The sequence below is a fragment of the Lissotriton helveticus genome, chromosome 7 (genome assembly GCF_964261635.1).
Source record: "Lissotriton helveticus chromosome 7, aLisHel1.1, whole genome shotgun sequence".
NCBI lineage: Eukaryota > Metazoa > Chordata > Amphibia > Caudata > Salamandridae > Lissotriton > Lissotriton helveticus.
The window spans coordinates 1,295,166,079-1,295,191,247 of record NC_136068.1 but is presented as its reverse complement, the minus strand read 5'-3'; the positions used below and the strand labels follow the sequence as shown (position 1 = coordinate 1,295,191,247).

The following is a 25,169-nucleotide window of genomic DNA, read 5'->3' as shown; positions in this document are numbered from 1 at the left end:
TGCAGAGAATCATCTGTGAGGATATATGGTTTCAATATTTGTGTGAATGTAGCATAACATCACAAAATGACCTCCCAAAGATTGATCAAATGCCTCTTGACATGCCTGCATGTTATGGTCCTCACAAATTATTTTAAGATATTCTAGGCCCTTATAACAAGGGCTATAGAAATACCATATGGTATACATTACAATTAATCATGTACTTTTTTAGGGTACATCATATACTTTTTATTGGATAATTTGCCAAGGTCACACCATATACAAGAAGTGATATGTGGCTTGGCCTCAGTTTCATAAATTACAAAGGGAAGCCTGGATAGGCAGTGTCACATTGGCTAACGTGGCTTACCACTTTTTATAAGGACGCAATTCTCACAGCAATTTATTTGCCTGCATTTCTATATGTATCATTTACAAATTAATTTATAGATTTTGTGCAGTTCTTTTGGGTGTCCCAGACAGTCTGCAGTATTCTATAAGGACATTAGTTTTATGCAACATGGTCAATCCAGTAAGAACTCGCTAATCTAATTTATGCGTATCTTAAATTTGTAACGTGATTTTTGACTAAGGTTTCAGTCTTCAGATACTTTAATCTGCTGTAGACTTTAAAGCCAAAATGGGTGATATTGAAGTTTATGTTTCCAATCATGTTGTAGCCTTCTGAAATATAATCTCACCAATCCAAAATTCCTCAGCATTTGTCCCCTCAATCATTAGCTCCATATGTTAGCATGCCTATAATGTTTGTCGGATATATATCTTTGATGGAGCAATGGAAAAGTTACTAAATTTTTGGTTGAATGGGATTGACTCTTTCAATGCTCCTTTGTCTTCAGGCAATACTCTATTCTGATGTAATTGTTAGGCCTTGAAATGCATGTTATTTATCCAACTGTAAAACATCTTTACATTCTCCCATACCAACTCAAGTAAAGTAGAAGTGGCACAAAGATGCAACCCTGTGTATGGCCACTGGATTTCTTTATTAATTTGGTAGAGTGGATTTTTTTTGTTCCCAAGTATGAAGCTGATCCATGTTCCATACTATACTTCTGGTCATCATACCCCAAATTGCAAATCCGCACCAGAGGTAGCCGCTAGCTACTCTGTCAAACACTGCCATTAATGATGTTATGTAGCTAAATAATGTACTGCTTTAATCAATGAGCTTCTGCACAGTGCAAGGCAGGCAGAAACATTGTCCAGTTCTGGACCTCCTCTTCCCTGCCGATGCTGGCCAGGGTATTAGATGTTTTAGAAAAAACGTTTTGGGATGTCATCAAATAAAGCTATCCATTCATAAAACTGGGGTAGGTCATGGTTCAGCCATAAGAATAAAAATAATAATCGAGCCTTTGCATAAATAAGCAATCTGTATTTCTGATAGAGACTTCTGACTGCAGATTTCTTAACCTTGTGAATTTTCCCATGCATCAGACTGGATCCAGAACGATTCATAGCAATTCCCTTGCACATTGGTAGTTGGCGTTGTGCAGTTCTGCGTCTGAGTCATCCGTCCCCCGTCCCCCGATATGATGTTGTGGCCTTTATATGTATGCGCAACCTCCACACTGACGTCTGTTTTTGCTTTCAGTTGCTGCTGCCACGGATCCAGAGCTACTGAAATCCTTTCACTCCAGACAGAGATTTTTTCCTCAATTCTTAAGTGTGCAGATAATGTCACTCCGTAAAACAACAGGATTCAAATCAAGTTGTGACTGTCACCGACAGATGCCTGTGGTGTCTGCATGTGGTGCCTCTGCTCCAATACGACTCTCCTGCATGTCCATTCTGTACAAAAATGAACCAAAACGCAATTCTCGACCGTGAGGTCAAACTAGCGGTCACCTAATTCTGGAGGTCGAAAAACACTCATGGTCAAAGTCCAAGGCGTGACGGTCCTGGTCATAGTTGAGGGCTTGAATGCACTCCCGAGGCTGCTCTTGTGACTGGTTATTATTAAGGTAATGGCCTCAGATAAGTTGGGGAAGTCCCTCAAGTAGCATAAGAAATTGAAGCACTGGCTCCTCTTGGTCGTGGAGTCATTCTCTTCTTGAGGCTAAGTCTTTCCCCCGATTTCGACTGTGGTAAATACAGCCCTGATGCCATCCACTGCTCCATGCTCAGTGCCTTGCACAATGCTACATTTGGTGTCACAGCTGACGCCAGCGGCGTGTGTATCAATGCCGATCCAGACTTTACCCACGCCAGAAGAGGAGGCGATTGTATTGTTGGATTCTGAGACAAATGTTCTACCACGCAGACCTAGACAATGTGTCCACTCTGGACCAAACTATTCACCACATTATGATTAAGGCAATTTTGATGATAAGTATGACAGTATTATTGGGGTGATATTTTTGATGACCTCCAGGATGCCTGTGGTCTGGACACCTCCTCAGACATTGCCCTCACAAAATCCTACTATGACAATTGAGGAGTCTTGTTTCCTTCTCCACAGTGACTTGGAGTGCGGCTAATACACTTGATCTCATACCGCCAATACAGGAAGTCAAAACAATTCCACCAATAGACGTCCTTAATCCCGTACAATCCACTCAGGCGGCTCTATTCCCCTTTAATGAGGCTTAAACCGACCTGCTAGTGGGAAGCCGGTGAAAACCAGGATCTTCCCATCTGTTCAAGAAGACAGGTGGCGAGGTGGCATAGACCAGCTCCGGCAGGTACGGACCTCCTTTTGCAACATCCAAAACTGGAGAGCCTGGTTGTCTAGGCATCAACAAGCAGTGGAACCACAATACTTTCCTTACCATGACGGAATCAAAATGGATGGTGACGTTCACTAAACTGATGCTCTCCTTGGCCAGGTTTGCTCGCAAGTTGATGAATACCAAATTCCTCCTGGGCAGATATTCACTCATTATGGGACAAAGTGGTGAACATCTAACCAATGGTCTCAGATGATTAGATTAGAGTATTTATAGAGCGCATGGCTGCCTCGGCAAAAAAAGTGTTCCAGCGCTAGAGCAGAGCGGTGAAAAAAGGAAGAGAACTAAATCTGAGAGAAAAGCCAGGTTTTTACGTGCCGTCTGAAGGTCTTATGATCTGGTTCAGCACGAATGAAAAAAGGGAGGGAGTTCCAGAGTGTTGGTGCCAGGTGTCTAAAAGACCGGCCGCCGGATCTGGCCTTACGTATAGGTGGAGTGCGTGCAAGACACTGGTTTGAAGAGCGCAGTGCTCGAGCTGGAGTGTACAGGGTGTACAGCTCATTAAGAATGTCTGGGGCTATACCTGTCAGTATCTTGTGCGTGGTACTGAGCTAACCCGCTGCTCAATGGGCAGCCAATTAAGACGATGGAGGAGGTTGGAGGCATGGCTGAACTTCGGCAAAGCAAAGATGACATCTGTCAAACCTTGCAAAAGCTGATCTTGGACGGACAAGATGCATTATAATATTCTGTTATTTATGGTCTTGACACTACAAACTGTGTGGTTAGGGCAGTCGGCACCAGCGTGGCGCTTAGGGGCCACACTTGGAATCCATCCGTGGGCTTTCAGCTGACATCCAACAATCTCTTATGGACTTGCCTTTTGACGTCTCTAGGCTGTTCGGAGCGAAGGCGGGCTTTCCCTTTAAAAAGTTTAAAGAGAGTAAGACCGCAGACCACTCTCTGCTCTTTGCTCCACCAGCTCGGCAGTTCCCCTAACAGTGCACCTTTTGAGGCGTAGGTAGACGCTACCAGTAAACGTTTTTAGGAGCAGGAAGGACGCTTTTTCATGTATATCACTCTGTGCTATTTTCTACCAGAGTCTTAAAAATCACAGGTACCTGTGGGAGATATAAGGATCTTGTTTGCTGGCTCAACATACTCCATACTAAATAAAAAGTCGTCAAGGTACCTGTCTGCTTACACGTCACCTTTCTTTGATGTACATACATGCTTATTGGGGCACAGATCAATTGTGTCTTTGTACCACGTTTTTTTCCCTGAGTCGTCCTGAGTCACTCAGTATTATATTATGGATGCCTATGGGGGTTTTAGATACTTTCCTCGAGATTAGACGTGAGATTGATATACATGCATACATTAGCATCAATTAGTGGGTGACAGAGATCGTTAAAGTCTTTTAAAGTTTTTTCAATCTTTGTAATTGGGGAGCCGTCATTCTAAAACATGTGTAAGACTCTGGCTGATTTGAAGGTTGTTGTTAATCTTTGTAAATACCATGTTTATTTTCCTTGGTATCCTGGATACGAACCAGCAATAGGATAGCCGTTTTTAGGTCTCGCCTGAGCCAGCGCATGCGCTGCTCTGGCGAGACATTTAGTAAGTGGGGCTTTAAATAGTCGACCACAGCTTATTGGGTGACATAGAGCATGCGGTTACGCACACAGGCACGAGCAGGTGTGCCATCTGGCTTTCCTCTTGCTCTCCCAAGGGCACGTGCCTCGCTCCGCCTCTCTGTGCATCTCCCGTCCCCCTCGTGTGCACTGAACTTAAACCCGCTCGCCCCCGTGCTGCAGAGCCAGCCGCTGTCCTGAAGGGCTGACTCTTGCCAACACTGCTGCCCAATCCATAAAGTGACAAGTTACAAATGACTGTGGGGTGCCATATTGTTACATGCTTGTATCTCCTGTGTTTCAACAAGTAAATAAATGTTACCTTCCTGGACTCGTCTTCGTCGGTGGCCACAGCTTTCTCCCTTTTGCCCTGCTAGAGTGCTTTCTTAAAAGGAGGCAAACAAGTTGCATCTGGAGCCCACCAGTGCAGACCAAAAGCTATACCTTATGGCGCCATTGCAATTGTAGCAGCATTTTATTGAATCGAAATTAGTCTTAGATTTGTAGATGCTGGTATCGTTACTGCAGCGGCTCAGTGCATGAATAGTCCATTTTTTTAGAACCAAGAACGATGTTCCAGTATAAGCAGTCTAAACATACAATTGATTTGAAAGCATCCCAGGTCTGCGTTTTACAAATGAATGTTATTATTCCCACGAAAGGGGCAGTTGGGTATTTCTAACCTTGTTTCATCAACTCATCAGTGTATTGATTTAATTACATAACTTGGCCAGCCTGGTCTCTGTAACAAAGCCCTTTTACTGCCAGACCTGCTTTCTAGCCAGCCCCCCAATCACAGAAAAGTTAAAATAATTCTGCAGAGTCAGCACCACCATAGCATCGCTCTACGCCACCACAGCAACACTCAGCATCACCACAGCATCACTCAGCGACACCACATTATCACTCAGGGCCAACACTGCATCACTCAACAACACCACAGGATCTCTCAGACCACCACAGCATCACTCAGCACCACCACAGCATCACTCAGGGACCCAACCATATCACTCAGCGGCACCACAGCATCAGTCAGCTGTACCACAGCGTCACTCAGCACCACCACAGAATCACTCAGGGCCAGCTCAGCATCGCTCAGCACCACCACAGAATCAATCAGCACCACCTCAGCATTACTCAGGAACACCACATCATCACTCACCTTCACCACAACATCACTCAGCACCACCACAGCATCACTCAGGAACACATTAATCATTTTGTCCTGGTTTCAAATACATGTACATCAAGAAAATCCTACCGCTATTGAAACACTTAGCCATTCCCATTTTCTTAAAAACTTTTGCTCCAATGACCCTGCTTCTGCTCTTTTTACTGCTATTCTCTTTTACCCCCCCTAGACCTCCCCCTACCCTCTCGACCCACCCCCCCAGAAGAGGTGTACCAACACGCTAACCACCTCTTACCCCCCCCCCCACTACTTTGGTGGGTGCCATGAATCTGCACCCAGGGTAACGGCCCTCCCTTCCTTGGCACAAGAATGCTGTCGCAACCTGGCTAAAACAAACCCCATAAACTCCTTGATTCTGAAAAAAGAAAAGAAAAAAGGAAAAAACAACCAGGGCAACAATCAAGATGTCAAAAAGAAGAAAGACACATTCATAGTCCATTTCTTCATTGTGGACTCAAAATTTCCTTAAGGAAATCCTGTGCATCTTCTAGATTAACAAACATATACAACTTCTCCTTAACAAGCACACGCAGTTTCGACTGTTGGGCGATTGATGCCTGTGCGCCTTGAGCGAATTGAACAAAAAAAGCAGCTTGACAAATTCTTTGTCTCTGAGCAGCAGCAGCCAACATGTGCTGTAAAATTCTTCAAATTCAAATTTTTTTTTTCAAATTCAAAAGTGCTTTATTCGAGTGTTACTCATAAAAGCAGACATACAAACACATAATATAAAAAACAATTAAATTACGAAAGTCAAGTATGATGTAAGCACATATCACAGTAAAAAGAATCAATTATATTTCAACAGAGTTCAGATAATCACAGCTGTAAAGTTCATATAGTAAGAATTAGATTTAAAAACAGTTCTAATATCAATGCTAAAAAACAGTAAAAATTTTCATCCGAGAGACACATAACATGGGACGATACAGAGAATAGATAAACTAGCAATCTCTGATCAACTAGGCAGGGAGTAGTTACCCTACTAGCAATCTCTGCCTAATTACCCACGCCCACCCCAAGTATTTTGCAGTCGCAATTATAATCCAGGTCAAGGAGGTAGATTTAACAATACGCAAAGCTACCATACTGCTTTTAGTGCCCAGGTTTCTGCACATAGGTGCCAACCAAACACGTCTTGGGGCAGTATATACATGGCAGGCGAACAAGAAATGACCAAGCGTTTCGTTTCCTTCCCCACATACTGGGCAAGTAGCTGGTCCTCCGTCTCTCCACTTTGATGTTAAGTTGCGGAGAGGAAGAGAACCAGCCCTTAACTGGAAAAACAGTTTCCTATCCATGGGTTTCGATATATAATCCCAATACAATTCATACATAGGGAACAGTTTAACCTCAAGGAAAGTGGTAGTCATGGACCCGTTATTAATGCTGAGCAAACTCCTATTTTCCACCCATTCCCAAAATAATTTTTTTAGGGTTGACTTAGAGGGGAATGCTGATCCAGCTGGATCGGACCATAATGCATTTAGTCCCAATTCACATAATGCTAGTTTTAGTGATTTGAACCATCTAATTTTGTTAAATCGGTCCGCTTTAATAACATCAGCAAACCCCTCTGCATAGTGTGAGAGCTCAGGTGTAGTCCAAATCCTACGCCAATATAATATCGGTCGTAGTTTGCCCATATCTGAGATTTCTCTCCTGCCAAGCTCGTATCTCAGAGGCAAAAGCGGACTGCTCTGTGGGGTGCCAGTAAGTTTCCTTAGGAAATTATTCTCCGATGTTTGAAGCTCCTGCAGGTTTTCTTGCCCCCATAACTCAGCCCCATACAATGCTGACCCTATTGCCTTTGCCTCATATATGATCAGGGGTGGTTTGATCGGTTTGGTCAACGATTTCCTATGTTCCTTAATGATGGTGCCAGCTAATTGCTTATGTCTTAATACTGCAATATTTAAATGTTGGTTCCATCTATTATCATTAGAAATATGAATCCCAAGGTAAGTAAAGGAATTTACTACTTCAAGGTAGCGCCCACTCATGGTTATTTTGGATTTAAATTTTTTATGAGGATTAAAAACCATGAGTTTTGTTTTAGAAGCGTTCACCTCCAGACCGTGGTCACCACAAAACTTATCAAAAATTGCCAGTGCTTTTTGCAGACCACTTGGGGATTTAGATAAAATTAAAGTGTCGTCGGCAAACATTAAAATAGGAACTTTTACAGCTGCGAGAGAGGGAGCATCCACAGCCTGTGATTGCATTCGGGGAACAATGCCATTAATAAAAAGGGTAAACAATGTTGGTGCCATTGAGCATCCTTGTCGAACCCCGCGCTCAACAGGAAATTCGACAGTGTCATTTCCATAGCCACCCCATTGGATTTTAGCGTAAGTGCCTTCGTGCAGTCTCATGATCAAAGTCAACAGGGTCCCTGGGACCCCCAGAGCCGCCAGCACATCCCACAGTTTTGCCCGTGGCACCAGGTCGAATGCAGCCCTCAGGTCAACGAATGCTGCATAAAGACTACCTCCACCTAGTACCACAGTCCTCCACTGGATTAATTGAAAACGGAAGACCTGATCCACAGTGCTGGTTGCTCTGCGGAACCCAGCCTGAAAAGGGGATAAAATGTTATGGTCCTCCGCCCAGTCAAGCAAATTGTTAATGATCACTCGCCCCACAACTTTTTGAACAGTGTCAATTAAGCTGATTGGGCGGTAATTACAAGGTTGGGCACGGTCTCCCTTTTTATATACAGGGATGATTACCGCACCCCGCCATGATACCGGGATTTCAGCACCCTTGGCAATATGGTTTAATAGTAAGCAAATGTATTTGCTCCACCTGCCGGTGTCATCTAAAAAAACATCCGCAGGGACCCCATCATTGCCTGGAGCTCGGCCACTGTGTACGGATTTTAGGGCAGACAGTACTTCACTCTGAGCAAAGATGTTGTCATCTGCAAACAAATAAGTAGGGCAAATACTATTTACGAACTGATCCCTTGTAGAATATTGTTCGCTGAAAAATGTAACCCATGCATCATGAGGGACATTGTTATTACTAGCTTCTGCAGGCCTTTCATGACCCCATTTGACAATGTGCCAAAATAGTCTAGAGTGTTTGCGATCGCTTGCACATTGCAACTTCTGCCAGTGGGCTTCGTCCCATTCTCTTTTCGCCTTAGCAGTACAATTTTTATAATGCTTCCTAGCAGATCGAGTCTCAGCCAAGTTATTATTCTTAATAGCAACTCCTAGGTTGGATCTTGCCACCTTACAATCGTGATTATACCACTTTGCACCTCTATAGTGACATACCCTCTTTTTATTTACAGGTTTTAAAAAATAACTTTTAATTTCGTTGAAGAGAGTCACGTGTGCTTTGGTAATATCGTCATGATCCAGAGGGGTCCCAGCAACGCACTCCAGGGCCGCAATAGCCTTGTCAGTCGCTGCTCCTATTTTTTCTAGGACCTGCTGGTCTGTCCTGACGCCTGACCACCTTAGCCTACGCATATCATTAGTTGGTACAATCAACGGAGGCAAGAGTTGGTCATGGGGGATCGATACAATGGCTTCAGACAGCCACCAATTGTGAGAGACGCATAAAGGGTCATGGTCGCTTTCAGGCCTTACTGTTACCACCATGTCACTAACAAATGACCACATAGATATGCTACAGATGACATAATCAATGCGGCTTTTGTTTCGTCCATTATTAAAAGTCATGGCTGGAACCCGATCTGACTTGGTTCGACCATTCAAGGCTCTAAGCCCATGTTCCAGCCACATCGCATTTAGTCCCAATATATCCACCGTCCAACGAGTTACCGGAGAAGTATCTAATGTGGGAATATCCCATAGCTTATCTTCCTCTTCCCCTAGTGAGGCCTCACCAGTGATAAGAGGTTCAAACGTGCGATTTAGATCGCCTGCAATTAATATATTTTTCCCTGCCGAGTGTGTCTCTAAGAGATTAAACAGGCTCAGGAGAACCTCCGATTTACCTATATTTCCACCTCTAGCATAGATATTATAAATGTCAATAGAGATGGGTAAATCACTAGTGAGTCTAATAAACTGAATATCTTTTTGGTCAAGCTCTACACATTTTACTACAATCTTTAAAGACTGCCTAACCCATATGGTAAGGCCCCCCATCGGACGCCCTTTAGGGCCCTTGGTGGCAGGAACATGAAAATTTAAGTACCCCAAGGCAAAAACAGGGTCACAGGCCCAAGTCTCTTGGAAGATACAAAGATCGTACTTATTTATAAATCCAAACCAGTCTGCACAATCCATCTTTGCACATAACCCAGCCACATTCCAAGACAAAAGATTCCCCGTATTAGTTCCCATGACAGAACTGGGGCTTGAAACAATCTCATTCGACAACTTGTCAACAATAACGTTGGAATTAACATACTCATTAAATGGTCCAACAGGAGCCTCTAAGGTGGACCCCTTAGTTCGATCTTCAGTTAAATAACTGGTCACCAGTAGTGCTTACATCACAGGCAATTTGCGGCATAGAGTTGCAGTTAAATGGTTGTCAATCACAAGCATCCAAGTTTGAAAAAGCAGAAAATCTATTTTCCAACCCCAATCCCCGCTCTGTAGAGCCAACGCTGTAAAATTCTACAATTGGAAGTTTCGTTGCCTGGGAATTGTCTTTGTTGTATGGCTTTGGACAGGACCTTCTCCTTTATTCGATCGTCTGCGAAGTTGACTAGAATGGTACGAAGGCCGCTCGTACTTGGCAAAGGATGAAATGGAACTCGATGGGCCCTAGTGATTGTGAGATCCCCACTAAACTTGGAGAGAACTTTTTCCTTAATAAAGGATTCCACCCATTGCGGTGTTTGAGCTCCTTCCATTCTCTCGGGAACTCCCATTATGCGCAAGTTGGAGCACCGTGAATGATTTTCCAGCTCCTCGAGTTTACTTTCCAAAGAACTCCTGTCCTTAGTAACTTCGCGTACTTTATCAAGCAATCCGGTCATCTGATCCTCCAATTGGGAGATCCTGGACTCTGCTTCCTGGATTTTGGCTGGAAGCCAGGCCACTGCCTCTTCTATTTTCCCTAGGCGGAGATGAAGAGAAGCAATTTCATTCTCCTGAGACCTCTTCATATCTCTTATTTCGTCGAGAATGAGATTGAGCATCGTTTTAATATCTAACTGTTTGGTGGAGACTGTTTCTGTCGGACCTCCCATCAGGATTTCTACAGGATCTGAAGCTACGTCAAAAGCTGTTTCTTGTGAAGTGTCTACTATCTTCTGGACCTTCTTATTATGAACCGCTTGTAGAGAGTTTGGTGTCTTTGGCTTCTGAGTTGGAACCTTTTGTTGTTGCTGTTCCTGGGACCCTGAGACAGATGTCGGATTGCTACCAATAACAGTCTGATCCAGAATAGGCTGGGAGAATAACTGGCGTGCTGATTCTACTCCCGGTGCTAGGGCCGGATTCGAGGAATCAACATTCAATTCATGTGACAAAATAGTTAAAGCAGGCTGGTTTTGAGCTTGAGGAGTCATTAAAGAGGTGAGGAGGTGTCAGGTGAAGAAGAGGAACTCAGATCGAGCGAGGAGTGACACGGCCTGGCAAGATCGGTGGCCGGCATCTAAGATAAGTTGGGCTGAAGAGGCACTGAATGGAGTAGCTTTTTCATAAAGAGTGGGAACTCCTTACGACTCTTCCCCTCCTCTTTGCTACTTTCAACAGATTCAGGGTTATCCACCTTTGGTTTGCCTGTCTCGTTAGTTGCTGTTGTAAGTGCCGTAGTGGAAATCCCAACTCCCTGGCTGTTTTGGTGAGCTCGTCCGTTGGTTCATCTTCTGAGTTTTCAAAGCTGGAGCTAGAGTCAGGGCGGTTCCCCATGGACCTGCTCTTCCTACCCCAGAAGATAAAGTTTTTGCCTGTGCTAGTGCCAGATTGGTCTTTGCCTTTAAGCCAGTTGCTGTATCAACTTTAGAGACTGGATTGTTTTGCTTGTTATGTCTCCCCATTGCTGAATCCTGTAGTGTGAAACAACGAATTACCATGCACACCTTAAACCAGGGTTTCTCCCCCTCTTTGATTAGATTATCAACGCTGCTTAATCCCCTTAAAATCCACTTTCAATACTCCGCCTCAGCTCCTCAAGACTTCGCCTTCCCAACCTCCTCACCTCTCTTTCTTTTCTGGCTGTAGAATACTTCTTCCCACCACCTGCCAGCTGGCACAAGGATTATTCAGTGTCAACCAATTGCAACTCCGTGCTAACTCCAGTCTTTTTTTTAAATGTCCAATGGGCCAAGCGGGTATACTGCATTATACCTCCCACTGAGGATTCCAGGTACCGCTGCAACTTTGGAATGGTGTCTCGCTCCTGCTTGCGCGGTTTGCCGAACTTCTCCTAGATCACCCCCAAAAAATATGCAGCAGAAGCATCTGAAGCCTTCTGCTTTCGAGTCGCGGAAGGTTAGACCGGTCTACTATTGCTGCTGCGGACACTGCTGCTCCGATGAATAGCCGTTGAATCGCCGGGGGGATGTGGTCAACTTCTGCTACACTGAGGCGTGTTTCTCCGTCATAGCCACACTGATCCTTGTTTAGCAGCCTCAACATGCTCCTTAACGCTGATTTCAAGATTTTAATGAAAATATGGGCCCAACGTTTTACCCCGATTGCCCAGGCCTTAATTCACCCTGATCAGATTTTGCTACTTATAATAAAATTCCAACTCTAATTTCAATGGTCGATGCCGAAAAGGCTTTCAACCTGGTAAACTGGGATGCACTATTCATCGGTATCCAAAAAGTTGGCTTTCCGGCCCAGATAATTAATATGTTGAATAAGATTTATCAGGGTGCTCAAGCAAGAGTGGTAGTTAATGCCAATTCGATAGGGGCAAATAATATTAATTGAGGTACCAGACAAGGTTGCCTGATGTTCCCCATCCTGTTTACCTTTTTCATTGAGCCGCTAGCAATAAGAATTCGTGGAAATCCTGAAATTAAACCACCTATAGAAGGAATGGCGAAAGTAAAATTATTTGCTGATGATATAATTTTATATCTGCAACCCGATAAATTAAATCTTGACCAAGCTTTATATGAATTTAGTCAATTCAAACTGATTGGTGGATATACAATTAATCAAAATAAAACTGAGGTTTTGGTATTGAATTCTGATTATAATTTGATACCTTCAAATTTAAAATCGCACGCCCTAAAAATAGAACCGATTATATTCTTGGGTATTTATGTCTCCAATCAGTTTGAACAACTATTTAGCTTGAATTATTTAACAATGCGAAATAAAATTAACATTTTGCTTTGTAGATGGACTCTTTTACCATTAACTTTGATTGGCCACGTAGCACTTATTAAAATGTCAATACTTCCCTTACTGGTTTTTCTTTTTATAAATGTACCCCTAAAGATTAATTCCCATTACTTTAGAGGGATTCAGTCAATGATCAGGGATTTGTTTGGAATAAGAAAGTTTTGAGGGTTAAATTGACTATATTACAGTTGGAAACCACCCAAGGGGGCTTAGCTCTTCCGAATATTCCTCCTTATTATATGGCAGCTATACTGGATCTCTCAGCATGTTTATTGGATCCCAATGGGCTGCTTGATATGTTCTTCTATGATAAAATGATACAAGAGGCAGCTATCATGGATCTCTCAGCTAGTTTATGTGATCCCAATGGGCTGCTTGATATGTTCTTCTATGATAAAATGATACAAGAGGCAGGTTCGCAAGTTCCGAATTTTTTAAAAACAGCCAAATTACCAGGTACAAGACTATCCGCGATTTCTCCTATAGACTACAGTCATTTTGTTTTAAACAGGTAGTGTTTGGTGGGTTTCATTATTTAAAATTAGAGGAGTGTTAGATCTTTGGGCATCAAATCCATTCAAGTAAGCTCAAAAAGTGGAGAGATTCTGGTTTTGGTGATCTGGGTTCTTTTTTTACATCCCAGAAACTCATCACCTGGCAAGAGGTTTTAGCTAGATCGGATAATAAATTAAAAATGGGATTTTTGAAATTTCTGCAGATTATAAACTTTATAAATAAATATCTTTCGGCATGTGCAATATCAATGCCTTTGGCTACTGCCCTTTATAAAGCGAAATTAAAAGGAGTGGGGAATTGATACCCCTTACTGAGAAAGGGTGAAGAATCTCCTTTGGTCGATGAAATTCTTGCTAAAATATCTCATGAAACCAATTGCTCCATCTCGAGGCAGGAATGGGAGCGGATTGCCCAGCTAGGAGGCAAGGCTCTTAGAGCAGCCGATTTTAAAAGGATGTCTTTTTTATCTTGTTGGCTGGCCTACTTTACTCCTAAAGCTCTAAGTAAACGCTTCCCGGGAGTAGAAAACAAATGCTTTAGATGTCAGATTGAGGAGGGGGGTGACTGGCTTCACATTTTTTATACATGCCCGAAACTCGAAATATTTTGGTGTAAGATCTTCTCTTCAATAAGTCAGGCCATCAACAAGGTACTTGATCCCGAAGCCGAGGTCGCTCTTTTTGGCATTTCTATAAAAAGAACTGATTTGTCTAATGCTGAAGAAACCTAAATGGCAATCTGCTCTTTAGTTGCCCATTCCCTAATCCTTCAAAATTGGAAATCAGAGGAGATACCTTCTGACTTAAAATGGGTGAATAAAATGACAGACAAAAAAGTTTGAAGAGTCTTACTCCAAAAGAGTTTAGGCAATGAAAAAGTTTACCAGAAATTGGAAATTCTTTGATAGCAATCAATGCACGACTGGCACTTAGCACTTTAGCACTTGACACTTTATTAATATAAGAAGTGCAGGACAGGTACGCTAGCACTTCTCTGCTGTAGGGTCCTTGCCCAAGTAGAAGGTTTACAAATTAAGAAAATACATCTTTGCCATTTAGCACTTTAGCACTTGACACTTTATTAATATAAGTAGTGTAGGATAGGCACACTTGCACTTTTCTGGGGCAGGGTCCTTGTGCAAGTAGAAGGTTTATAAACTAAGAAAATACATCTTTGTCGGTGGGCAAAGGTAAATGTTATAATTGTAACATAAGGGTGTCTGTTTTCGCCAGATTAAAGCACTTTGCACTACCTGCACTTTATTGAAACGATGACTGTGAAATGATCGCACTCTGCACTTTCTTGTTATTTATTTCCTGCTGTGTATTAAAACTTAGATTAATGATTATTGCTAAATGTTATGAATTATAGGATTTTATAAGATTTTGCTTGATGTTTTACAATTATTTCCTGATCATTGTATAAATGTTTTAAATGACATCTGTTCTGCTCAATAAAAAAAAAAAAAAACCCACAATCAGGATGAATGACAAAAGAGACTAAATAAACTTTTGCTTACCTCTGGTAGCTTGGCACAAAATTAATCAGGCTTAACTTAGAGGCACTGTGTTAAGTATTTATACAGTTCATAAACCGTAATAAAGTGAAAACATAACACAAGAAAAATCCCAACCCAATTCAATGTAGAAACATAGAGTAAATGTTTATAAATACAATTAAACAAATAAAATCCAAGCAGTAGAACCGGAGTTATGAATTATTATAATTTTAAGTAAAAAATAGCTCCTAAAAGATCAAGTCTGCAACTGCGAGCACCTAGCTGTGCGAGGCTAGGCTATAGTCAAAAGATATGTGCGACCGCGATGGAGTGCAGTTCAGACACACACGGTGGGTTGGGCCCAATCTTGACTTACCTTGGACTTAAAATAGATTTGAAGATAAGTTTCTAAGAAGGTAAAATTCAGCAGGGCAAGGCAGCCAGAGTTGCAGAGCTCAAGGTCTCTGGAGCTTGCTGTTTCCCTGTCATTCACATAGGAGGTCAGCCAACTAGCCCATGGAGTCACTCTGGTAGTGCTGGTATCAAGCAGCAACGCAGGTCTTAAGCAACAGGACCGTCCTCTGAGGGTACATGACAAGCTTCAAGCAGCAGGGCAGTCCTCTGGTAGCAGGCAGAGCAGTCCTCTGAAGTAAAAAACAGGCCTCAATTAGTAGGACAGTACCCTGAAGGACAAGTAAGACCTTCTGGAATTCCTCTGTAGGTCCAGGAGTGAACTGAAAAGTTAGTGTGAGGGTCAGATATTTAAACTTGGTGGCATCCTTTGAAGTGGGGGAAACTTCTAGACTACCCTCTCGTCCCCCCCCTCGCCCCCCCCCCCCCGATCTGGATCTGGAAGATTCCTTCCTTCCCCCGCCCAGGCTTCAAGTGGTCTAGTATGACAAAAGGCTGGTGTTAATTTCCTTTGGAAGTGTGCTGGGGGTAGTCCTTGAAGTGTAAGTGACAGCAACCAACAGAGGCAAATTACAGTGGAGCAGGGACCCGCTCCACCCTACCCATCCTGGCAGTGTAGCCCATCCTGCCAACATCTAGTCCCGCGTTTTGTCTCACTGTCTTGGAGAAATACACAAAGGCTAACCATTCACAGTCATCTGACACAGGCTTCAGGCACTAAATGGTTAGGACAAGAAAATGCCAACTTTCTAAAAATGGCATTTTCAGAATTGTGACTTTACCATTATCCTGTTCCCAAGCAAAAGTCAGCACTTGCTAAACATGATACATGTAACCCAGTGTTATCCTATGGGAGTGGTAAGCCTTACAGTAGTGAAAATGACTTAAGGAGTTTTTTCACCACCTGGACAAGTAAAACTTAAAAACCCATGTCCTACTTTTTAAATGCAGTGCATCCTGCCTGTGAGCTGTTTAGGGCCTACATTAGGAGTGACTTATGTATTTAAAAGCTAATTTTAGGCCTCGTAAAAGGTATACTTTGCCATATTGAAATGGCAGTTTAAAATTGCATCAACACAAACCACTTAAAGAGGGTCCTAGGGCATGTTTTACGACCACATGGACACAGCCCCCCACAAAATCCTAAACAAACAACAAATGCCCATGGGTCTGGAATGGAAACAACTCTGTACTTTAGTATGACATGAACCTACCAAATAAAGCTAACGTAAAAATCTATAAAGTGTGAATACTACCGCAAGATACCCATTAGTATTGAAGGATACCCATCAGTAGCTGTCCGGTACCGCCCTATTCATCATTTGGGCTTCCTCATACCGTGTGACTTATACGTTCACCTACAGGGACCAGATGTATATGTCCCATGTCTTTGCGTGAACTGGATCGAGTGGGACCCGGATATGAATAAATCTGTAGCTACTGAGTTGCAGTGCAAGAAAAAAGTGGAACAATGAAAACATATAAGTGTGTAGTTAAAATTGGAGAAAATGAGAGAAATTAACAAATGTTATGGTGTCCCTCATTTGTCCAAAATTTAAAAACAGTGCAAAAATAGCAGTTCAAACAAATATCTGCTACTAGAAGTTATGTGGTCAACATGTTTCAGCAGATCAATGGACATGAGTGTCCTCTGCCTTCGTCAGGACCTTAAGAGATGTTTCTGCTACTGTAATAGGTGAATAAATAAAGACAATAAATTGAAAACCATATCACGTGGACTCCTAGGTGTAGCTGGTTTCACTTCCTGTCAGTGAATCACTTGTAGGAGATAATGTAGGTTGCATGTCATAAAAGAGAACAAAGAAAAGAGAAAAATATTGTCGGTATCATATGAACAATGCTTACATGTTACCAAGAGAATGTCATTCACCCAACAGTGCATAACCCCATGTGCTTATCACAGGGTACATCGGCCCTCTTACCTATTGTACAGGAAGGATTGGCCTCACCTCACCTGGCTGCGGCTCAGGCGAATGGTCACCGCTCTAGAAAACAGAAAGGATGCATGGACTTCACAAATATCTATACACCTGCTTCCTGTATCTTGTATGTGCATATCAAAAGACTCAACCGTATCTGATTTTCACCATACAGTCCCCAAAATTTAAAATTGCACCACAGGCTGCAATAACAGACCTGAGACATGTTTAAAGTAGGAGTGGGCGTAGTTGGCGGAGTACTACTACGCGGAATTCCACGAAGTTGATCAAAAACTCAGTGAATTCCAATTCCGCAACTGGAAACCTCATATACTTTTGGTAATATATACAAGTATCTTTGTCCTTGCATGCTAAAATGCATAAAGTCATTTCGCAAAAGTGAAAATGAAAATTTAGCGAGCAGTGATAGAGGTGATGATTTTGGGATCCTCCATAACCTAGGGAGAGAACCAAGCAGATGCCTTGAAAACAAAGAGCTCATCTTGCTGAGCGATTCGGTGGTGATCCCATCATTACATCAAGCTCCAGTTCCACTAGTCGTTACTAGGTGCCCCTCACGAGCCAAAGGCAAAAGCATTGAAACCCTTTCATGAAGCTGCAGTTCCACTAGTCGTTACTAGGTGTCCCTCATGAGTCAAATGCAAAAGCATTTGACTTGAGGGACACCTAACAATGACTAGTTGAACTACAGCTTGATGTAATAATTTCAATGCTTTTGCATTTAACTCGTGAGGGATACCTAGTAACGACTAGTTGAACTGCAGCTCTTTGTAGAATTATTTTGATATTGGATACTATAATATTCACTGCCCACTGCTAATCTTGTCCCATAATGCTTTGCAGGGCCTTTGGTTGGGATTGTATTTTTGCCCAGAACTGTGCTTGGGGTGGTCCTAAGAGGATGGAACCACCACTGAATCGTCCAGCATGATATGCTCTTTGTGTTCAAGGCATCTGCTTGGTCCTGCCCCTACGTAAGGGGGGACCCCAAAATCATTGCCTCTCCCATTGCCTGATATTTTTCATTTTCAATGTTCACTTTTGTGATTTGGTTATATGCTTTTTAGCATGTAAAGTTGCTTCATCAAAGCATTTGTGGGTGCAGTTTAATAGCGGAATCCGCTACGTGGAGGAACTGAGTTTTTGGCTCAACTCCGTGTTTTTTACGGAATGCATAGTTGACCATTCTCTGCAAACTCTGGTAGTGGAGGAGTTCATTGCCCAGGGTTAGTGTAAAGGCCTACTTTTGTGAGTGGAACAATAAGTGTGGCAGCCCCACTGGTAGCATTTAATTTGCTTACCCTGGCTACATGTAGTACCTCTTTACTGTGGTATATTAAATGTGCCAATTGGTTGTAAGCCTATTTTACCATGTTTTAAGTAAAGAGCACAAAGCACCTAAGCACTGGTTAGCAGCATAAATCGCACAAATTCTTAATGCCAAAAAAAAATAAAAAATTCAGGAAAACAGGAAAGATGAATGCAAAATGTTTGGGGGTGACCCTGCAGAGAGGGTCAGGTCCAACACAAAGCATGGGCCCAATAGCACAAGGTTAATCCTGATAATCAGTTTTATCTTTGGTTATCATTTATTGGGGTAAAACAGGCAGCAAGCATTTTTTGGCTCCCTTACTCGCCAAACATTTCATTTTTATGTAGCCAAAAGAACAATAAGATGGTACTTTTAAGTACAAATGTTTCCCTAGATAGCTTCATATACTGGCGGAATCCCCAGGTGTTATTTTCAGTTTACAGGTAATTAGGTCAATTTATGATCATGTTTTTTTTAGTTTCAGTCAACCGCTCTTGATTCCATTGTGGACCTGGTAGGCTTCCAGTTTTGGCACAACATGCCTCTAATGAATCACTTGAAAGTGAACTAAAAATCCGAATGGCCAACACCAGGATGAGAAGGTCTAATGAAGTAATTATATTTTAGATGAGCCGTTGCTGCATCCTACAAAACTCCAAAATGTTGTTATGTTATGTGTATTTGTAAAGTGTACTATCACCCACAAGTTTATCCTGGTGCTGAGCAGATGTGTGTTTCTAGCCCTGCCTATGGAAGGTTGGTTAATTGAAAAGCCAGGTCTTCAGCTTCTTGCAGAATTCAAGTAGAGAGGAGGAGGCTCTGTTGTGTCTAAGATAATCCTCATCATCCAAATTGGCAAACCCATAACTTAAAATTACTTTTTTCTTGGCATATATTCTATGGGCCATGCTTTGGATACTTTAATCCAACAGCTTTTGAGCCTTCAAACACATTTTCTGTGAGTTATTTGCCCTCTGCCAATACATTTTTCTGTGACATTCACCTTTGCCCTTTGCATATAGTAATATCCATCAATACAAATCCTTTTTGTTGGAATCCATTCATATCATCAGTGAAGGAGAGCCTTCTAGCTGACTGGCCTAAATAAAAGCGTGGATGAGTATGATTTGTTTTGCTTTATGTGACATGCAGTTGTCAACTTCTGCCTCTGTGTAAGTTAAGGCCTAGCACATGAGTCTGCACCTTCTGTTCAGTACAGACAATAAAGATTAATGGTTCCTTGCTGTAGTCTTAAGAAATGATTAATTCAATGACTGATTGTATCTTAACAGTAATTACTGTCAATTATCAACAATAAACAAAACAGTCGAACCAAAGACATTAGCCATATAAAAAAAGAATAGTTTGCAATATTTAATTTGTCATAACTGTGCTTGTTGAACACACAGTACAGAAAGCAACATTGAAAGAAGCAACAAAGCATAACAGTATTACAAATAATAAGCAAAATTCACTTGACAGAATTAATCCAAATTTATTTTCGATGGTTGGGTATGGTGGCGCAGGGAGTTTAGGCGCAGAGAATCCTAATCTAAAATGGCAGACATCATTTTCTCTTCCCTGGGGGAGGAGGTGGGTAGTTGGGTGGCGGGACCCCGATCAGGCTCCCCAGGAAAGGGAAAATGCTTAGATCATAAGTATTCCCCTTGAACCCCCATTTTGCTCCTCCACTTTCCCAAACGAGTGGGGGATTACCCCTGTGGCTGGGAGTTGCCAACCCCCTCAAAACAATAATCTGTGGTTTATAGTGATAAATTCCTGTTCTGAGATCTTGGCACGACTGCAATCCCAGAGCAAGAATTTCTTTTGGAGTGGCACCATTGGAGAGATCCAGCACTGGATGTGGACAGCATCACTTACCAGTCTGATGCGCCCGCATTGCTGGTGCAGGCAATTGAGGTTTCCTTGTGATCCCAGAAGGAGGATGAGATGTTAATTTCCCATGCACTGGGGGGATAGTACAGAGTGGCATGAAGGTCCCTCGTGGTCAGCATACAAAGTACAGAACAACAATGGGATAGTAATCAAGCAACATTGAATTTGGATGAAGTGGAGCTAAGGCTGAATCCCATAGAAGATCTGATCCAGCTGTGCCCTGTGTCGCTGTGGTCCACTATATTCAAGCCAGCATGTAAAGTTGTATCTAAAATCCTCCCTCACAGCTCGGAGTAAGACTGGATGTGCAAACTATCTTTGGTTAGGCATGTGGAAAAAGCCCTGAGAGAGATTTGATCTGGTGACCGGAAGGAGAATCTCAGTGAACTGAATGTGTTACGCGCATTGGCAATTAGGACAAACTACTGACAGACAAAGACTAAGCAGCAGAGGATCAGCATTAAGAAATACACATATATATAAAATCACATATCTGCATAGAATCCTATCTCGATATTATTAAGCCTGATACTCAACGATCTATGTATCTAAAATTCAGGCTTGAAATTCTGTCAACTGGAGCTCTTACTCTGAAGTGGTCAGCCAAACGACCTCACTTTTATTGGCTATGTACCTGTAAAATGGGAGGTATAGTGACAAGCTTCCCATTCTTGCTTTTGTGCGCATTAACTAGTCTTACAAATGTGTATATTATTCCCTCTGGTCAAAGATTATGGAGCAAACACTACCAATGACACTGTTGCCCTGTGCAAAAGCTTACACTGAATCAGCATGGCAATTTTCAAGGCGCAAATATGAGAGAACTTACTAATGACTATACCAGAGCACAACGTGATTATTGCACAACTTTTAGGTGAGTCAGTAAACAAAGTCTGAGTATCTTTGATTTGGGTTACAATGAACATCTGTTGCTGAGCAAAAACATGCCACAAGCAGTCAATTTGCACGTAACAGATACATGTTTTAAGTTATGCATGCTTACTCTGCAACATCAGAGTTCCCCGTAAGTATACCCTGATCTTATAGCTGCCTTTGCATGCACGCGGTGACAGTGAGGCGGTCTGTACAAGTCCCACAAGTGTACTATGATGTCAGCGAGGACTTTCCATGACGTTGGTAGTGTCTATACTTATCCTTTTATTTGTAGATATATGTATTGAAGAGCAATAGTATTTCTACAACAAATGCTGTTTGTAAACAAAGTGTAAATTACATAATTGGCCTGAGAGCTTAAAGAAAGTTGTGTTGTTTAGAGTATGGAGGATGATGAGTTAAGGTACATAAAATGACCGTTCCTACATTAATATGATATACACACACACACACACACACACACACACACACACACACATGACAGCATTATCACAACATATTGTGAGTTCTTTGTGATTCATTGTGCACCCTGTTGTTTTTTTTGTGTGTATATCCCGATTTCCCCTTCTCTCCTGGGAATGTTGACTGCTCCCCATCTCGAGAGTAGAGTGGAACAGAGGAGTGGTACCAGCTGACAAAGCAGCATCTTCAGCCCATGATCCAGGTGAGACCCCGTGTATGTGATGCTGGAAGTAATGGTGACCTTTGACTTGCAAACAACCTTAGCTTCAGAAGATATATTATAAAAGCCAGTGTGAATGCAACCTAATTTGAAAATCAGGGTATTTATGGATTAAAAGAATGATTTAGGTGGTAATTTTTGGTCTGCCAGGACGACAAGGGAATGATGACCAAAAGAAATTTGTATGTGGCTGACAAAGATTACCAGTGGTAGGTTAGTCCCTTCATTGGTAGCTGAATGTGTGCAGTGTTTCCGATAGAGACTTCTAGCTGCAGATTCCTTACCTTAGAATATTAGACAGGCGTCTAACTAGATCTGGAATTTTTTTAGCAATACCCCTGTGTGCTGGTAGGTGGTGTCTTTTGGCTCGGCGGCATCCACACCAGAAGTGACGTGTGGTGCCTATGTAGGCACCATCCCATTGAGCTGAAGTCAGCTCTGTTCTTTTCTGTGCCAGCCAGTGCAGAGCCAGAAAGAGCTACCCCCAGTATTTTTTTTTTGACTGACTGTTTTTTTACATATTGTCAAACCTCCCTCTATTTTGAGATTTTATCTCCTGATATGTTAGGGATGTCCCCTAAAAGCCAACAGGCTTTAAACAATGTTGTTCCTGTCACAGGCAGATGTCTGTGACACACCCTCATCTGGTTTGCTGTTGTTGGTGCTTGGAGTGGGACTACAACTCCAAGACCTGCAAGGATTGCTGCACCATGAACCTGAAGGCGCTGAGGAAATATTCCCCAAACTCTCATGTTCCTGCTCCGTCAGAAGTTCCTGGGCCCGCTTACAAAGGCAATCCCCACAATCGTCGTCACACTCCAAGTCGTTGGGTGAGTCCCCCAAGAGGAAGAAATCTGAGAAGTTGAAGCGGTCTTCAGCTTCTCCGCGCTGGTCCAAGTCATTGGATGAGACGCAGGAGCTTTGGCACAAAAGGCTTTGCTCTACCATGGAGCCTGTGCCAGGGTCCGCTTTGTGTCTCCCAGAGTTTCTTGGAGACTGGATGACACCCACCCAAGGAATTTCATAAGGCCATGCACCTCATCTTTGGCTGGCCTGACCCCTCTGGAGCACTTTTGGGCCCCACGGGTTCAAGAGGGGCCCCTACAGGATTACCTCGAGTGGGTCTGCCCTTGAATCCAGTACTGGATACTGGATGCTGGATACTGAGCAGCACCGCCTATGAAGCAGCAGCTTTCCTTGGCACCCACTTCAGTGTTGTCGCTCAGTGCTGCCCAAGCAGCATGGGGGTGCAGGCCCCATCATACCGGACTCTGACTCTGGGTGTTACCAAACACTAGCGTTGGCTAGTACTATGCCCTCTGAATCAGAACCACTGCCTTTTTCCTTTGACAGGCATGGAGAGGGTGACGATTGGGAGGGGCCTGAGGACCCTTATGGTTACCATCATCCCATAGATGAACAGGAGGACAGCTTGAATGAGGGACTGTCCGATGCCAGTGGTTGGATACCTCACCAGGCATTGGACTCTTCTCTCCCACTACCGTGGCTATGGAGGAGGGTGCCTCTTTAGCAATGGTGGTGCGGAGGGTAGTTGAGGTCTTGGACCTTAACTGCCTTTGATGGCAGTCAAGTCAAATGTCTTGACAGAGGCGCTTCAGCTGGGAGTCGCCTCCTCTGAGCTGTTGCTCCCATTCAGAAAATCCCTTAGAGATGTTCTGCTTAGGGCCAGGTCCTAGTCCTGCACATGGGCTCCTATGCACAAGACAATTGCCTACTGCCATTGTCATGCTCCTGGGGACCCCAGCTTCTTCACACATCACCTACCACGGAGAACTTGGTGGTCTAAGCCTCTACTTCCTGGAAAAACCTTGGCACGTTCCCTACCATCCCACTGTAGAGGGAATCCAAAACCCTGGATTTATTTGGTAAGAGTTTCTTCTGTTCTGTCTGCCTAGCACTGCAGTCGGTGAACACGGCATGCCTTTTGGGTCAATACACCGACACAGTCTAGGATTCGGTTTCACAAGTGCTGCACATGGTCATGGAGGAGGCCCCAGCCATACCCCCTAAACCCCCCCCCCCAGGCTATTGCTGACAGGTGAGATGCAGTAAAGTTCCCCATCAGATGTGGACTGTACAAGACTGACTCGCTGGGCAGAGCGATTGCATCGTCTGTGGCACTTAGACTTCATGCCTGACTGAGAACCAGTGGCTTTTCAGGGCATGTCCAAGTTTCTCTCATGGACAAGCCCTATGATGGCTCTCGCCTTTTTGGTGGGATAGCAGACTAAGCGCTGAAGTTCTTTAAGACAACAGAGCTAGGGCCAGGACCATGGGTCTATCCATGCCCACTCGCCAAACCCCATCCTGCATTTCGCCCCCTCTGTGGCTAAGGTACGGACTACCATTCATGTACTTTACTACCCAGCCAACAGAGCCAGCAGACTTCCAAACCTTTTGTGACCTTGAATGTGTTTTTCACAGACCATGTAGGACCAATAGTCAGGGGTCAGGCCAGTCCACCACACCCCTAGCCTTCAAAACACCTTAGGTTGCTCTTATACCAGCATGGACATCCAGTGGGAGACAGGATACACCATCCCCTGCTCCACTGAACATTATGGGGCTCTGGTGGAGCTTCGGGTGATCTGATTGGCATTAAAAGCCTTTCTTCCTTCAATTTGGGGAAGGCTGGTACAGGTGTTCACATTGCATCTGGTACTGCATCAAACAAGGCAGGGTGGGATTGTGGACCCTTCGTCAAGAGGCCCTCTGTCTCTGGAACGTCAGGGCACCTGGCGGCCTACCTGAACGCCAGGATAGACAAACTCAACCATCGATGTCTATTGGAATTGGATCATGAATGACATCTCCACCCAGAAGTGGTGCAAGGTTTCTTTCAAGTGTGCGAGAGGCTTGTTTAGATCTGTTTGCCACCGCAATGTCAGTAGTTCTGGGTGCTGGAGTGTCCAAGATGGCTCTCACTCGGAGGCTCTTTTTGTCTCCAGGGGCGCTCCCACCTCCGGCTGTAATGAGGAGGCCAATATATGATATATATTTTAATGAGTAAGTAAGGATAACAGGTGAGCGCCAGGGAGCAGCTATCCCAATAGTCTTACAACTCCACAACTGCTGCACTGCTCACCAATTCTACATTCTACATTCCAATACCTCATAGCATTCCTACCATGAGGCAATGTATCTTAAAGGTAAATACACAGTAGTACAACATAACACATCCC

The 25,169-nt window shown here is 43.3% G+C and overlaps 1 protein-coding gene across 4 annotated transcripts in view; it reads left to right on the top strand.

Annotated features, from left to right (window-relative positions):
* UNC13D (unc-13 homolog D) overlaps positions 1–25,169 on the top strand; it is an 880,699-nt gene that overhangs the window by 475,918 nt on the left and 379,612 nt on the right. For all 4 annotated transcript variants that reach the window (XM_078654550.1, XM_078654552.1, XM_078654549.1 and 1 more), the window contains exon 17: positions 21,892–21,948. In XM_078654550.1, coding sequence (XP_078510676.1) covers positions 21,892–21,948 — 57 coding nt within the window. The remainder of the gene's footprint in view (positions 1–21,891; positions 21,949–25,169) is intronic.